The sequence below is a fragment of the Zonotrichia albicollis genome, chromosome 4 (genome assembly GCF_047830755.1).
Source record: "Zonotrichia albicollis isolate bZonAlb1 chromosome 4, bZonAlb1.hap1, whole genome shotgun sequence".
Classification (NCBI taxonomy): Eukaryota; Metazoa; Chordata; class Aves; order Passeriformes; family Passerellidae; genus Zonotrichia; species Zonotrichia albicollis.
In genome coordinates this window covers 54,756,617-54,774,034 of record NC_133822.1, presented here as the reverse complement: position 1 = coordinate 54,774,034, position 17,418 = coordinate 54,756,617, and the positions used below count along the sequence as shown (strand labels likewise).

At 38.7% G+C, this 17,418-nt stretch overlaps 2 protein-coding genes across 5 annotated transcripts in view; one reads left to right on the top strand and one right to left on the bottom strand.

The window, feature by feature from the left end:
* Positions 1-17,418, top strand: part of TMEM117 (transmembrane protein 117) — a 187,887-nt gene that overhangs the window by 18,173 nt on the left and 152,296 nt on the right. For all 4 annotated transcript variants that reach the window (XM_074539828.1, XM_074539826.1, XM_074539827.1 and 1 more), the window contains one exon: positions 7,569-7,701. In XM_074539828.1, coding sequence (XP_074395929.1) covers positions 7,569-7,701 — 133 coding nt within the window. The remainder of the gene's footprint in view (positions 1-7,568; positions 7,702-17,418) is intronic.
* On the bottom strand, positions 359-6,427 carry LOC141728928 (P2Y purinoceptor 1-like). The gene is made up of 2 exons (XM_074540231.1): positions 6,358-6,427; positions 359-1,700 (listed from the first exon to the last, which is right to left on the bottom strand). Exons 1-2 carry the CDS (start codon positions 6,425-6,427, stop codon positions 688-690), a joined length of 1,083 nt encoding a protein of 360 aa, XP_074396332.1. The 3' UTR covers positions 359-687.

Below are 17,418 nucleotides of genomic sequence, written 5' to 3'. Positions count from 1 at the left end.
GGGTTTGCAGGGAACCCCTGCTGCCTGGGAGAAGGCTTAGCACAGCTCTCTAATCCATGCTTGATTGTTTCATGAGCAGATTCACTGTGGCTCTGACTATCCTCAGGGACTTTATCTTACTATTTTTTGTTTGTTTTTGGAAATGTGCTGTACTTTCCTGGGTTAATGAGGTTCCCCTGCCAGTGGAACTCCAGAGAAAGCAGCATTAAAATGAAGTACTTGTAGAAAGCTTTCTGCAAATGCTCAAGCAGTTCAGCTGTAAGCATTCTGACAGTTATTAATTGCATAATCACAATCACAGCGGCACTTACAAACTGATGAAGAAATAATTCACAGAAACTGTAAGGAGGCTCCTCAACACTGTCTGCCCTTAATCTTGCTGTATTTTTCTCTCCCAGAATTAAAGGAGCTACTTAGAACTTTTAATCATTTTTAATTCCATATTGCATGTACATACAGATAGAAGTATTATTTCACAATAAATTAGAGTATGACAACAATATTTAAAATGTCAATTCTGTAAAGCTAGGAGCTGCTAGTATTTCTTGTCAAGTTTTACTCTGCATTTCTGTGTATTCTTGCTTATTCAAGAGATATCTGTACAATGTGGGCGACCAAATATGAAATAGGTCTGATGACACAAAGCCACATGAGCAGCTGGAAATACAAGTCTTTGTACACTGGAGTTTAAGTCATAGTTCTCAGGGACAGAGTGATTTCCCTTACCCTTCCTGTCAGACAACAGCATTTGGGATGACATTTTATACTTTTAATTCTTTCATAGAATGTCTTATTTGCTAATGTAAAAATGATTGGGTCAAGGCAACTGTTGATGCTGCAGATGATCTCTGTGACTTTGTAAATGGCACTTAATGTGCCCATGTTCCCACAGGGTGATTGACAACTAATTCTGTAAATTAGTATCACCATCATCATGACATGGTAAGGTATGAAAGAAACAGCGAACACAACCATAGCAGCTGAAATCAGTAAGAGAGGCCTAACAAATCTGTTCCTTCTTTGCTGGCGTTTACTGAATTGCAGTAACGCTTTGAGAGTCAACATGTAGCATGTAAAGATGACTGTGGCTGGAATTAGGAATCTCAGGATAATTTTGGAGCATGTGAATGGCACGAAAAATTGTATAGGTTCTTCAGTGCTATCCAAGTGATCCGTGAGGCTCTGCTGTCTTCTAGATGCAAATGTGTAGTAAATCTCAGGCCCCGATGCAATCGCTATGAAGATCCAAACCCCGATGGTGCAAAACACAGCCTTTTCTTTGTCCCACCATGTCAATGAGCTGATGGGATGAACAGCACCTATGTATCTGTCAAAACTGATGAGTGTCAGGAAATACACACTTCCATAGATATTAATACTAAAAAGTACTGCTATGATGTGATAAAACTCTGGACTGAAATAGATAGCAAACTTCTGGATATTATAATATACTGAAAAAGGTGCCACAAGAGTCCAGGTAAAGTCACACAGTGCCAAATTAAAGAGAAATATGGTATTGGTAGTCCATGTCTTCATGCAGTAAACATAGTGTCGTAGTGCAAGCACATTGCCTAGAAATCCTGCTAATAAAGTGAAAAGGCAAACCAGAATCAGCAAATAACAGTACCACTCCAGCTTAGGATTTCTGTTGCAAATTAAAATAATGCATGTGCCATTCGTCATCTGTCCATGGGGTACACCTGAAGGGAAAAGAGAGACCAACAACCTTTAAAATAAAAACAGAGTTGGATGCATTGCATTTAAAATTCAAAAATTTTAAGTTAAATTCAGTGTGTTTGAACAGGCAAAAGAATTCAGAACATAGTATAATGTACAAACTCTCTCCTCTATCTGAAAGAAATGTAAACTCCAAGTAGGTAACACAGCTTACTCTACAACACCCGCACAAGCAGATCTTCATGAACTTATATGAGAAGCTTTATGTACTTTCCTCTTTGCTATTTACTGTAGTGTACGATGGATATGAGAAAAAAAGTGTGCACTCTCAAGTGAGAGCAGTGTCCCTTGGCCACTAATCTATCTTTGGAAAAAGCAGAGGAGGTGACAGAAGGACAGTAATTGCCAATGCTCATTCCATCATTGCTTTGATTGCCTTGAGCATCCATATGGGGCCGAGGGACAAGCTTCATGTGGGCAGCTGTGCACTGAGCTGTGACTGAGATCACAAAACAGCATCAAAACAAATGAGGATAGAATTCTGCTTTTAGTGAAGGCCACAGAAGCTTTTCAATCTAAAGGGCTACACAAGGTGCTTTTTTAAACCTTTTTCTTTTATTTTCTTCTGTAAATATTTATCCAGAATTAAAAGACTGTGCTTTGGTAGCATTAGAGAATATTCTTTTCATCTAACTTTATGGCCTACTTTGTATAAATTCCCATTATGGAATATGTGGAATTTAGATCTGCAGTGTATTTTTTTCAAAGCAAGTTTTTACTGCTTATTAAGTCTTATGCTTAATTCTAATGATTTTTTTCTCCTAATAAAATCAAAGGCTGGAATATTCTGTCAGAATGAGCTGTTACCAATTGCAGTTTGTTATGTTTCTAGCAAATTTCCAAATGATGCCAGACTGTGAGTCCTGTCCAAGTAGAAGCTTTTTATGAGGATCATCCAAACAGCAATTTATAGATCAGAGTCCACTCCAATGCTTGATAGGATGACAGAATAAAATTTTCATCAGTACAGGCCATATTTTGAGTGGAAGAAAGGACCTTTTCAGAATGTTATTGACTTATTGAAAATTTTGGAACATTTTCAACCACTGAGTTGGCAATAGTGGATTTTTTCCTAAGGTAATGCTTTGCTTTTGTGTTAAGCTTAATACATACTTTTCCAAAGGTGTGTTCACATACATGGGTCAAACTATAACAAACAGAAGCTGCAGTGAAGACCTGCTAAATAAAAACTGCATTATAGTGCTTTGCAAATTTATGGTCCACTCAGTTACCGGACAAAAAGGTGGTTTAGACTGTACTCAACAAAATTAGGAAGGAAAGTGGTTTTTCTAGAAGCTCAGCAACAAAGGCAGTCAAATAACTTTCCAGGAAATTATGTAGATAGAAAACCATCTGTTCTACTCATAGTGTATTTCACAGATGGGGAGTGTTTGTTCTATAAATGTATTTTTTTAAGTATGGAAGCACTGGACCTTAACCTAAGGTAGCTATACTTTCCCTGCTTCTTAGCATTTGTGAATATAAAAAATTACACAAACTGTGTAATTGTTTTCTTGTGACATTTATAAGATATCCCTGTAAATTCTTTAAAATGGGAAAGATAGTTAAGTAACGTTTTCTCATGATATGTTCAATTAAAAGTAGTTTGAATAGGTATAGGAAATTTATATTTTCCTAAAACCCTCTTGGCTAGAGTTTGTGTGTTCTTGGAACTAAATGGCATTTCCTACCTCTCTGCTTTCCTTTTCAGTCCTTACAAATGGCAGTATAAGTAAGTCCTAAACTGGCTACAGACAGTATGGCCATAGCTGCACCAGGGAATTGTAATGCCAGGTTCCCAGTCTTATTGAGCCTCTGGCCAAGGGCAATAGGTAGGTCTAGATGGAGGGAGGCAAACAGCTGTGCCAATACCACCCGCTCAGCTTTCCTCCAAGTTGGCCATATAAAGTCTGGTTGTGCAGCCTCGTAACTGTGTTAGGGCAGTCACAGACTTAAACAAAACAAACTCCCTATTTCCTTCATCACCTTCCGTTTGCTGGGCTGCACTCAGGACTGAACTGTGTGAAGCTGGTTTTGTAGCTGAAGGGGATGGAGCTGCCCAGCTGTGTAAGGTGCATTTGGAGCTCAGAGAGTCATTAGAAAATATGTCTGTTTGTGTAGGCATTTCCCCCATGTCTACCTTGGGATTCCTGTTTGAATTTTCTGAAATATTTTTTGCTTTCTCCTGATAATTCTTTGTATTGTAGTAGAGCTTAGAGACCATAAATAAGACTTCGTTCTTGAAGCTCTGCTTTGCAACTGAAGTGAGTGACTTTGAGGGTGGACACAGAGGTACAGGTGGAGAGATAAAAAGAACCTTTCCTGAGATAACTTAATAAGCAAGAGGAAAACACAAGGGGTTTGATCCCCCCCATTTGGTGCTATTCCAGGATCTCTTGGTCTTCCATCAGAAGAATTTAAAGCCTATACAATCACAGATGCAGTCTGACTGCATACAGGAGGACAGGCAGCATGCCCTGCTCTATGCTGAAGCCATTGGAGCTACCCTGATGTCCAGAAGATATGTGCTGTAATAATTTTCAAAAGTGACATTTTTTTATATCAGACAATTGCAAGTTTTTTGTCTACTGTCTTAGCACCAATGGCATAACTAAAGCTACAGGATATGACTAGATTGTCTTCACAGTTTGAATCCAAAATTTTGCATCTGTATTTTAAGAAAACTTTCTTTTTCTGAACATTACAGCATTCACTGCTAAGTCCATATATTCTTAAGCAAAGCCAGCCAACACATATATGCATATTGTATTGGGGTGGAATGAGCAACAGCACCGTGGCATATGTTGTCATTACTACTGGCTAAAACCAGACTTGTCAAACTTTGATAAAAGTAGAATTGGTTTTCAAGGTTAAAAAATACTTCCCATTTATTGAGGTTAATTTTTCAGTTAAACAGTTTCAGTCATAGATGAAGATGACCTGGAGCACTGAGTAGGCAGAAAGAGCAATCCCTTGATGGTGCATCCAGAATTAAAGTAATATATCTGATTCAATGAAGAGCTTGTTATTAGAATATTACAAATATGCCCAGGAAATGGTTGAAGTTTATGGTTTCCATCACTCATAATTAAGACAATAAAGCATGCTAAATGCATGGGTAAGAACTTACTGTTTCTCTTGTTTCTGCTTCTGCAGTTTAATGAGTGCAACTGTCTTAAGGGCTGTGGATCAAAAGATACTGGAAAAACTTGAGTTTTATAAAAAGTGACCTGTTTGATTCAATTTTTTGTATCTGCCTATTGAGTTGTCTTTTCTCTTGGACTGGAAAAAAAATACTGGTTGGTTACTGCCTGGTTTGTTGTAGGACCCTAAATGCTGACATCTCTGCTACCCTGTGTTCCCCCCAGTTGATGTGCTCTCCAAAGCCTTGGAGCAGAAAAAAAGACCTGTTTACATTAAGAAACTACATTTTGAGGAAGCTTCTGGTGGAGCTAGGAAACATTATGATATTACAGTCTTGATTTTTGTATATAGTTAATTCACAGTTTATCACTGGTGGTCATTCATATGTCATTTAACTTGCATTTGCAAAGGTCAGTTAGGCTTAAGACATTTATTTGGGGTTTTTTAAGTATATAATTTTTTATGTGTAAATATATCCTAATAACCATGTTCTTCTCTGTCATACCTGTCAGAGTTTATTTTACATTTTTAACAAGTTCAAATAAGCAACAAATTTTCCCTGAAGTAAAAAAAAAAACAAAACCAAAAAACAAAAATCAAAAAAAGAAAGCGAGTCAAAAGCTTATTTTATGTATTATTATTCCTTATCTACTCTCTTTTCCCCTTGCTACTTTTTGTTTGCTATTCTTTATGGTAAAGGCCCTAATTTTGCATGAACTGTTTTATTTTTCTGGAATTACTCTGAGAATTTTTGTAGGGCTGTTTTGAATTGTACTTGAATCTAGTACAAGTCTATTCCAATTACTAGGTAGGTTTTCCAAATTTCCGACCATTCACACCCCATAATATTTCTGTTATGTGTGTTTCAAAAGTGTAACCTTTTTATAAGAACAAAGCATTATACAGACTCCTAGTTTTTGTTATAAAACCAATAAGCATTATTTGCAATTTTTAGTTTAACAACTTACCTGTTAGGCAATCATCTGATCACCCATTTTTATTTCAACTGAATTGATGTGAAAGGATGTATAAAACAATTTGAGCATTATGTGGATCATTTAACATATTTTAGTTTAAGTGCATTTAGCATGTTATACTTACTGGTACGGTGGGAGCAATAAGTAACAGCTTTGACATTTGTATGCAGTTAGGTAAGAAGATTGTGCAAATATTCAATTCCTTTCATTTTTACGTATCAGTGTTGTGATTAAAGTACTATTTCTTTCATTAAAAAATGATGTTGATGAACCCTGCTTGAGAGTTAATGAAGTTGCATATGGCAAACACAAGCTACAGTAGAAGGAAAGTTAAAGTGGAAAAATTTGCCTACTGAAGACAGTATTTATGAAAATATTTTAAGAATATGATATTTATACACATTAGTAAGTATTAATCAGTGTGTAATAACTAAATAGGAAAAAGCATTGCTTTGGAGGGTACAGGTGCAATGAATATTTATTAAATCTTTCCTCTTACCTGGTTTAGAAAAGTTGAAGTTATCTGTTTTACAGAAGTCTAGATTCCAGGCTGTGTTCTTTCTCTCCATTAATCTGGACCTCCTGAAATCACAACTCTATTTTGCGAGTACTGCTTATTATCCAAGGTGTTGGTAGTATTCCATATGCAGTGGCAGCTGTTCAGAGAGCAGGATTCAAACTGCAAGGGAAATACCTTTTATCATTAAGCCCCTCCTCTCAGTAAGTCAGGATAATATGTCATTGCCCTAGCAGCCTCAGGTTGCTCTTTAGGGAAGGACAGACTTATGGGACACCCTCACTCTAGCCAGGCCAGGGGCTGTCATGGTTTCCAGCAGTGAAAATGTAGAAGAGTACAGGGGCTTGGGGCATGTATATGTGTGTTTGCACTTTCCCTTTCTTCATCTTTCTTCACTCACAGAAACATTGTTGCTACCCTACTACTGGACTGGACTGTGGACCTCTGTTGCTCTTGTCCCATTGTAGAGCTTCATTCAGCCCCCCTCTATGGACCTGACACTTCTCTTGCCTCATGGTTTCCACATCATTCCAAAGCCTCAGCTTTTTCAAAGAACTCTCATCCTCCAACTGCTTAATCCAGAGTTCACATCCTACCTCTTCAGCCCATAGCCCATGTCTGCTCCAGGTCCTCAAGACTTGTTCCTCCAAACCTGCCTCTCTATCCATCTTCAGTAACAAATACCAGTCCTGGAATCTTCCTGTCTGTCTGAATGAGCATTTCAAACTTTTTGTTATTTTCTCCCACTTGATAGCTTCCATCTGTATCCACTGTATTTGTCAGTGGACATACCTCAAATAATTCACACTGTCTCAGACATGAAGAGCTGTCTTGGACACGAAAAATAAAATTGTGTATGAATCAGTAACCTTTTTAAGCACTTGAAATGCATTGTTGTGGCCTGTGGTCTTTCTCATCATCTCTTAAAAATACTGATATTAACAAGTTATTGTTGCCTTTTCCCCCCCCCTTTGGATTGCAAGTAATTTGTAATTTTGTAGCATTATCTGTTCATGCTGAACTACAGAAAGGTACTTCATCCGCATGATGCTAAGTACATCCTCCTCACACACTGTGGAATAATTTGCTATAGGAAGAAATGCAGTTTAGTAGTTTATTTTGGTTTTATTATGATGTAAACATGTATTTACTGACTGACTAAAATACACTGTCTCATAATTGTTGTACCATAGGTCGGTTGCTTCGTCTGAAAATGTTTCGAGAGGACCATGGGTCTTGGATGACGATGTTCTTCAGTACCATCCTCTTCCTCTTCATATTTTCTCACATCTATAACCTGATCCTCATTATGGCAGGGAATATGAGGTAGGTTCCAGAGTTTATTTTTCTCTCTTTTACTCTAGAATATACTTTACTGTAAACTTTTTTATTACTCTGCTTTCTGAATTTAGGTAGAATAGTAATTTAATTGGTTAATTAGCCCAGAGGATTAAAGTATTAGTTATAAAAAATTGAGTCCTAGACTATTGTTAGCAACTGTTAAATCATAGTAATAATGAATATTATGCTTTTTTTAAAAAAAATTAAAATTGTAGCTAAACAAATTTGATTTGAATTAGGGCTGAGTGGTTTACAAGATTAACCATTAATTACCATTGTGCCTGGGGAGGAAGTTTAGAGTTAAAAGTAGTTGAAATATCTAAATTTGAGGAAGCTCATGGATATTAAATGGGTAATATAGTTCTGCTTTGGTTATGTACAATAATATTTGCTGATCCAATTTGTTTAGAATATTCTTAATTTTTTTCCCCATAAGGTGCTCTGAGAGAGCAAAATTGTGTTTGGCTGAGACATGAACAGCCATCTATTATATATGGATTATTTTAAATGGACCACTTTATAATAATTTTCTGTCTTAAGGCCTGCTTTCTCCTATTATGTCGGCACTTTCATGTGTTAATTTTCCTGAGAAAATCTATATTTTTACATATCTAATATGTTCAAAATGAGTTCATTGGGAAATACCCCACAGCAACGTTGTTTATGAAAAGCAAGATAGCATCTGAAAACTTCCCAGCAAGGAATAAGAAATCCAAAGAACTTATGAGTTGAAGAACAATGCAGGTAATTAAATTCCTTGTTCCTAGCAGAATATCAGAGCCATACCAACAGAATGATGATGAGTAATGGGTTGTGGTGTGGTACAGATCTTAAGCATGTCAACAAAAATGGGCAGTGTTCAAAGTCCTATAAATAACGTGGCATAAAGCAAAAGGTGAGTAGGAGGCAGACTGCCTGTCACTGAATGAGCATAAGCTCAGACCAGCTGGGATGATCATGAGATTGTGACATGACTGAATGTATTGGTTTGAGGCAGGCAGGTAAAGCAGCAGACTCATCGACTGTTTTATGAAACAATCACAGTAATGATGTGGTAAATATGAATACTCAATAACAGGTGGGCTAATTAGTAAGTGGGGAGCATTGCAGGTTTCTGGCTTCCCTATTTACATAGTCATACTATTATTGGCATCATGTTAAGTTTTTTATTTGGTCTTTCTAATGTTCCATAAGCTAAAACCAGCTAGCTGTTAGACAAAGCACTAAGAGTCTTGAAAGCCTGACTCATGTCTGGAAATCAGATTTCATTTGTCCGTTCACATTCCTGCTTCCTGTCTCTGCTACAAGCTTCCATTAGCTGCTCTGAAGAGACTGGGTGGCCATCAGCATCCACATCCATGGAAACAGGCACAGCCTTGTACTAAAATAGCTGTGTCAGACAATGTGCCCTCTCGCATTCTGTGGGGTGAAGCCTCTTCTTTCCTGGAGCTTATGCCCCAGCTCTAGATGGGTTGTGATTCTTTTGGCAGGTTCACCACAATGTCCTCATGGAATTACATGGTTTTCTTCAAAGTGGGCTGAGGGCTCATTATAGACATGTTGGCTCTCCATTCCAGCAAGAAAGCATATGGAGCAAACAGTTTCAGTCTCAAACAACAGAACTTAAATCATCAGTAAAACAGAGCTCTTGGATCAGTCCTCTCAAAGCTGGGCTAGAACAATGTGTAGTACTTTTGAAAAGAGGGTTTCTACAACAAACGTTATCAAACCCAACTACTCCATGTTGCCCTAATGAGGTGTTTCAAGGAGTGCATTTTTTTTTCCTGAGTAAATGTAATCCTTATGAAAGTTAGTTGCTTCGTGGTTTGTACTTCTGTGCAAAAGAACAGCTCTGTCTGTATCTTTTGCCACCGTGCCTTGCTGAAATGATTGTCACCAGAGAGCCTGGTTTCCAGGATGAAGGTCAGAGTTTGCCTGCATGAAGGTTATGGTGTTTGTGCAGAGAAACTGACCTTTGAGCCTGTGGGCTCCTAGGAAACACAGGCATCCCAGATTTCACATCGTTCAATACAAGAGCAATGAAAGCCTTCCTGTCTACAAGACTAAGTGAAAAATGTTCTTTTTTTTTTTTCCTGCCTTTTTTTTTTGTTTTCTCCTTGCAATGTCTCTGGATCACCTTTCCCTGGGTTCTGGCACCAGAGGGATTCTGACAAGTTTCTTTATGTCAGATGTTTGGTCTCATCAATGAAAATCCCTTTCTGACACACAAGTGGGAAAGTCATACATCCTGCATTGTGGCAGCATGGATGACTACAGCAAAAGCCCTTTTGAGGGCTCAAGAAACCTGAAAGCTCTGTCAAATAACCATAGCTAAAAAAGGTATATTTTACAGTTGCCCAAATTTGGGGATTTTTAAAATGTACTTTTTAAAGACATTTCACATGTGTCTTAGTGCAGCAAACTTAAAATAGTGTGAGTATATCCCTTAAAAAATGTAGCACGAGGAACTTGAATTAGCAGGGAAGAGCACAAGCTGAATATTGTGTTCAGTTCTGCGCCCCTCACTACAAGACAGACGTTGAGGTGCCAGAGAAGGGCAATGAGGCTGGTGAAGGAGTCATAAGAGAAGAGGCTCCGGGTTTGTGTATTCTGTAATAAAGGAGACTTAGGGGGGGACCCTGTCACCATCTACAATGACCTGAAAGGAAGCTGTAGTGAGGTGGGGTCCATCTCTTCTCCCAGGCATCTGACAAGATGAGAGGGAATGGCCTCAAATTGTGACAGGTTGGTGTGTGTTGAATATTGGAAAAAAAAATACTTCACAGAATGGGTCGTAGAGCATTGGAACAGACTGTCCAGGGAAGTGGTGGAATCACAGCCTCTGGAAGTGTTCAAAAGAGGTGTGGCTCTTGGGGATATGTTTTAGTGGTAAATACACTGGTTCTCAGTAAACAGTTGGATTTGATGGCCATGGAGGTCTTTTCGAATGTTAACAATTCTATAATTATGTGAACGAGTTGCTGGTATTTGAATTACATTGTACAGCTGTCTGCTGGGTGAAAGCATGACTATTTGAAGTAAAAATCTTGTGACCCATTGGAATGTGTCATTTTAAATTTAAAGTCACTTTTTTTTTTTTTTTTTTTTTCTGTGATGTTGCCTTTTAGGTACTTCACAGTGTAAGGCACTAATCCACTGATCACTAGTGTAACGTCAGTGTTCTTGTAGTCAGAACTGAATATCTGGTGGCCATATCTGTTATCAAAATGCCATTGAATACTTTTTTAAAAAGTGAGGGACTTGGGTGTACATTTATTATCTTAGGTCATTTAGATTCTTAAAATTAGGCAGTGATTTTGGCTGTGTAACAGATGAGCATCATGGCTTATTTATTAAAGGCTGTATTTGAGACATAAATGAAAGGAGGAAACTTTCATTTTTCTATATCAAAAAGTGTCTTGCGGCAAGGCCACGTGGTGGCAGCAAAGGGCACAGTTTAAGATGCTAAATCCCCTGGAAGTATATGGGTATCCTCGCTATCAAACTTTTTTTCTGGGTTTTTCTGTGCCACAAGCAAATTCAGAGCCCTTTATTTATTGTTTCTTTCCTTAAAGGAATTTCAGGCCTGGAAATGTCCAGGGACTGTCCCATATTTTTGTCATTTATGTGTAACTTTTGTACCCTTGGCTTACTGAGGTATTCCAAGCCTGTACCTTCTCACATTGAAGTTTTCCCAAGCATATTGCTTTAAGTAGAGAATATACCACCAAAAGGAAACCCATTTTCTTCTTTGGGAGCCTGCATCAGTAAATTATGCTTTGATGTTTAACGTTGCAACACAGTGATGTCCTTATCATATGACATCCAAAAATCAAAGTTGTGACTCTTGTGTCACAAATGTCAGCTATCTTGTCCTAGATGAAGAGATTTGCAGTTGTCCAAAGGATGTTCAGGTGCATCATTATTCAACACTGCAAAGTGTCATTGAAATAACAGACACAAACCCATTTTCTCTTTAGCTGCAAATTGTCACATTGCTGTAGCAATAATACAAATTGTTGGGATTGTCTTCTTTGAGCATTCCATGTGTCAGGAGAGGGTTTGGTGTGAATTTGTTATCTGTGCTGTCAAAAGCTTTTGGTTATTCTTATTAAACACTAGGAGTGAGCACATATTTTTTGGTGTAGTTTTATCTTCTCTTACTGCTCATTTCCTTTGCAGAAAAAGTGTGGAATTTCAATACATTTTGCATTACTTGCAGAAATTCCTTAGGAATAGCAATGCAATTTTAATTAATTTTAGTTAGAGTGATTTAGTTGATTTGGACCCAATTACAATCTGCATCTGACAAATGCCTGTAGAGAGGGCTTGCATTTCATTTGTCAGGCTGAAACAAGGAATCATTGGTAAATTTAAAAGCCACAATAATAGCTTTCTATTAAATATTTTACCCTTATCCAAATTACTTACTGCTTCTTTTCCTTTTTCCCCAAGATACAGATTATTGTGTCCCTGGAAATGTGTATTTATTCAAAGCTTAAAAGCTACATGTTGTTCAGGATTCTGTGCTTAAGTTTGATTGCTCATTAGAGTCAAGGATTAGTCATCATTAGCATAATTTTAGAACAAGGTTTAGGGACAACACAGATTTGGTCTGTTTTCCTAACTATGGTTACTGTTCTACAGAACTCTGAGGCCCACAGTGGATCTATATTAGGCCCCCAGTATACTTTCATAGCTGTGTCTACCTGGCCATATGTTTTGTGGGCTTTATTTTGATGTGTCCTCTGTGTATATTTGGTGTAGCTGTGTATTTGTACTGTAGTCATGCTCAATATTGGGCAAAGATTATAGTGTTATACTGTGAGCTTCAGAAAGTTCAAGCTTTTGTGAACTGCTGGAAGGAAACGTTCCAAATCTGTAAGGCTTCTGTGCTGTTCTCAGACATTAATCCTTTGGGGCCATCATTCTTTCTCAAAATGTGAGTGGAAAACAGGAACACTCTTAGAATATTTGTAGCTTCTAAACAGCAAAAACTGTGACAGGTTTACATTATGTAAAAGTATATAGAGGCAGAAAGTTTATTATTTCTTATTGTATTATGGCTATACAAATTATGTGTCCGGTTTTCGGCTGTTTGAAGGGCCTGGAAAGGCCCGGAGTGGCCTTGGGGCAGCCCGCGTATCAAAGAATGAGAAGAGGCTTCAGTTCTTCTTTCGGTTTTTATATTTATTAATTGTTTATCTAAAAGATTTTCTTTCGGCCCGACAGAGGTCTGCTCAGCAGTCAGCCATGAGCACACTGTGCTGCCCTCTGGACAGCCACCTATCTTTATACCCATTGTTACGTGTACAATATTTATCATTTTTCCCCAATACCATTTATTCTTATTGCCCGGTGCACTTTCAGTAATGACCAATCCAAAAGTGCCACCATCACCAAAGAAGATGGAGGAGAAGAAGAAGAAGAAGAAGAAGGACAGGACACGCCCCAATTCCTCCATCTTACTTCTCTAAACCCTCCTGTACATAAATCCTAAACCCTGTGTCTCACTCTCTAATTAACTAATCCCTTCACCATTCACACCGGTGAAGTCCTCCTATCCTCATACAGGTGTCGTTTCCTGTGTAGGATCAAAGTCCAGCCACCAGACACTTCTGGCAACATTCCAGGACTCCCGAGCCCCCCAAGGGTGGTCTCGGTGGCTCGGCACCTCAGTCCTGAGGTGCTGAGATCCCACAATTATGGATGTAAATTATTGCTCTCAGAATGCAGTCTGTAAGAGATTTACAAATCAGCCTTTTTATTTCAGGTCGTCCTCCCAGCTGGCATCCTAAGGGACAGGTGTCTAGTGAGATCCCAGCAGCAATAGATACTGTATTTTCCAAGGCACTGTGATTGGAAAGTGTCTTGAGACAGGATTAGTACTTGAAAATCAAAGTAATTGAAAATTCCAAGCTAGTTCATGGTGTTTCAACCTTTATAGCTAAACTTACTCCCAAAAGAACCTTACTTACTGATCAAAAAGCTAAACTTACAGGTCAAAAAGTACCTCTCCATGTGCTAAATCTGCCATATTGCTTTTGTCTTCTGTGAAGTAGACTTCATCAAACTTTTCCTTCTCCTAAGCCAGGAAATGGCAAATTTATGCTTAATTTAGAAAATGCTTAATTTATGTGTGATTACAAGATGATGATTCTGAAAACCCAAACCTTTTAATGACCAAAAAACTCATTCCCCAAACCACACTCTCTGCAGAGAAAGGGCAAGGGAGGTCTTGCACATCCCAAAACATGTGGCCTAGAATCATCATAAATCCCAGGTAGGATGGTATCCCAGGACACCAGAGCTCTCTTGTCCATAAAACTATCCCAGGACTACCTGCTGGTTTCTGGTATCAAAGGCTGCCAAAACTCCTGTGGCATAATTGACTCTCTCATAAGGCAGGTCAGTCAGGGTGAGAGCAATGTTAATCACTTGGATAGAATGACTGAATTAATAAGAATTTGTGGAGAACACCAAACAGTGAGAAAAAAAAAAAATCAAAATCAAATTATTTTCCTGTAAACTCTTTTAGAAAGCTTACAGGCAAAGGCCAAACCACAGAATCTCAAGTGACACATACCAGTTTTGGAAGGAGTTCTTTGTCAAGATACAGGCAGAAGACACAGCTTGGGAGTAAAGGACTTGTCATGTGGCTGACTGAATTAGTCTCAGGTACTTGCAGGTGTTTAGGTAAGAATTATGGTTGTAGCACTGTTGTAAAGCCCCTTCCTCTAAGAGCTTTTTTCCTATTGCCCAAAATCAATGACTCTGGTTCCAGGAAGGTTCTCACTGATAAGAGATGCCAGAGGGAAGAACTGCACGTGCTGAGCACAACCAGACCTGTTAGCTATGAGCAGTAAATACAGAGGATGCTGGAGGCTGTACTGGGAGAAGCATGGGAGAGACAAAGGCATGTCCAGCACCAGAGGGGTCTTGTTCAAACCCTAGACAGAGGCACAAGTAGCCCTGTGGGGAGGGATAGAATGTAAGAGAATAGTGTAAAGGTAGTCTCACACCTGAGGAGCTGCAGCTGCACCAATCACCAAAGATTAGGAACAGGCCTGCCCTTAACAGGCCACAGCTGTGTCCTATAAGAACACGAGTGCCACAAAAGAGTGGGTTAGCTGGGTGAGGAGAGAGTTGGAGTTTGTTGGTTGTGCTGTGAGAAATCACTGAGAAGGTATGGGAGCTTTGCAATACAATGACAACAGCCCTGTGGCTGTGTCCTAGCTGTCCTGTGGTGTTGCTATGATGTGCCTGTGGAAATGTCTTAGGGCTTTACAGACTCATTCCCCTTTCCTCTTTTCAAATAAATTTCCTTTCCAGTGCTAGGAATAAATGACTAGGTAAATTGATCACGGCACAATGTTATTAAACCTTACGCAAAAGTTAATTGATGGCACTGTTACAGATTTTCTTATTTCATACTCCTCTGTATTGAATTGACGTGTAGACATTGAGAGTGTTTTCCCTTAACCACACTAACCTTGCTGCTGTGGCATTGTCCAGTAGGATTATGTGAGAATACTCTGCTCCAGCAGCTCTCTTGCCATTTCAGGAGTTATAGCATCGCTGCTGTGTTCATTTCTCGTCTTTGCTCGTGACACATGCAAGTTGAGTTCCCTGAAGACTGTAAAATACTTTTTCCTAGCCTAGATTATTGAGTTCCAAAGAGAAGAACAGTCTGTGGAACAAGTTAGTGGCTTGCCCTGTGTTTGCAGCTCATGAACTGAGGCCACGTGTCTGTGGGTAATATCTCTGTAGAAGGTCCAAAGACACCTCCTGAGGCCTGTTAGGGAATAGTCCTTTTGGAATGGTCTGAGCAAAGCATAGTTTCTTCTTGTCTAGGATATCATGTTTTTAGGTCATCTCACCTTGAACTAGAAAATCTGTAAAGCTGCAATCTGCACTTCTAGGAGGTTTTTATTTTCTAGGGAAACCTAAAATTGAGGTTTATCTTCTGACAGACCTACTGCCAATTTCCTTTAGCTGAGGAGCTGGTCCATTACTGTAGTGTTTGCTTTTAGCTTACAAGAGGACATTGAGATAAACAGTGTTTCAAAAATAGAAATTTAGTAATGAAAACTTCCATTAAAATCAGTTTTTTAAGAGGAGAAGTCTTCCTGACACTTTTTATCCTTCTTAGTTTTGGCTGAAAACCCTGAAGATACCAAGAACCTGGAATAGATAATTCTGTAGCCCAGCTGCCACCCTAGTGAGCCATTTGCTTGCTCTGGGTACTGCTGCTGTATTCTCTTTTTTTCATGGGAGCAGAGCTGGGGAGAAGAGCCCCCTGTCCCCAGCATGCCTGCCAGCAGCAGATGGGAGCAGCCTGGTTGCCTCTTAGGCTGGTGGGAGGGCAGGCTGCAGCTGGGGTGAAACATGAAAGCCATGGCAGGGAAGTGAAAGAATTGGAAAGTACAGGAAGAAATTTTGCAGGCGTTTGGTGTCCCCTGGCAGCAGCAGCAGGGGCAGCACTGATGGGATTCACCAGATTTGGCTCCCATGGTGCATTCAGCTCCCACAGGTGATGAAGGATGATGGGTTCTGCCCTTCTCATACTCCTGGATGCATCAACTGCCTTGTGCTTGCAGGTGACTGCTTGTGTGAATTAAATTGAGCATTTGAGGTAATTCTTGCCAGATTATGGCCCTAATGCTATAATGCCATAAGTTAAACTGCTCTTGCTAGAGAGGGCAATTTGAAGTATCTGGGTTTTTTTTTACCACTTTGTAGTACAGGGCTAATGGAAGAAAACAGAAAAACAGGTTTGCTTTCTGAGAAAATATGACTTGAGCTCTTTAAAATATTTAAAATTGAAGTCCCTCCCAAAATTACATGCATTTGTATGACACATTTTATTGTCATCTTGAAAAATTACTGCACAGACATTTTTATATAAATGTCTGAATTTAGCAAGTAATAATGCATGTCTCCCTATTGTTTTATCTGATGGTGAAACCATCAATCACCCTAAAAACACAACTGTAACAAAGATAAGTAGTCAATTTTAAAAATATTTACAGGCACTTTTCAGCAATTGCCTGTTTTCTAGGTCTTCTTCAAGAGAATCTCAAAGTGTGATGTAAATAAAACAGCGCTTTAGTCATTAACCTGCGTAGTTAATGCAGGTTGTTTTTAAAGCAGGGTATCACTTGTAGGTGACACCTCTTCATTAATATGTTCATACCTCTGCAAATCAGCAGACTAAGAAATGTGCTTGTACATAGGAAGTTATAAATGTTTGATGCCAATTAAAAATGGACCACCTTTTTTCCAAACTAGAAAATGTGGTGGGTTTTTTAAATCAAAATCTTCTGGGTTTTTTTTTTAAACCGAGGCTTATGAATGCTAACATTTTGTTTGTGAAAGGGAAGCTGTGAACAGTTTTTGAGTTTCTAGAAAATCCTCAGGTATATTCCAGTGGGAGAAAAATGCTTAAAATATCTAAGTGTTTTAATCTCCAGAAATGACATGGACAGATTGGAAATAGTTACCAGATTGTAAAGGGCACAAATTAAGGTGGTAGAGCAATACTGTATCTCATTCCTGCTACTTGCATTATCTTATCTGATACTTACCTAGCTTAATCTAAAATGAAACTAGCAGTATTTTCACTATGGAATTGGACTTGAATCCTTAGTCTTCTCTTAGCAATACTCATAGTATGGAGAAACCTTCATACTAGGCCCCCAA

Bases quoted from the DNA above. Each gene is read 5' to 3' on its own strand.
- LOC141728928 (XM_074540231.1), bottom strand. From the start codon at position 6,427: ATGGAGAGAAAGAACACAGCCTGGAATCTAGACTTCTGTAAAACAGAT. The intron at 1,701-6,357 runs GTAAGAGGAAAG...TTTTCCCTTCAG, and splicing joins CTTCAACTTTTCTAAACCAG to GTGTACCCCATGGACAGATG.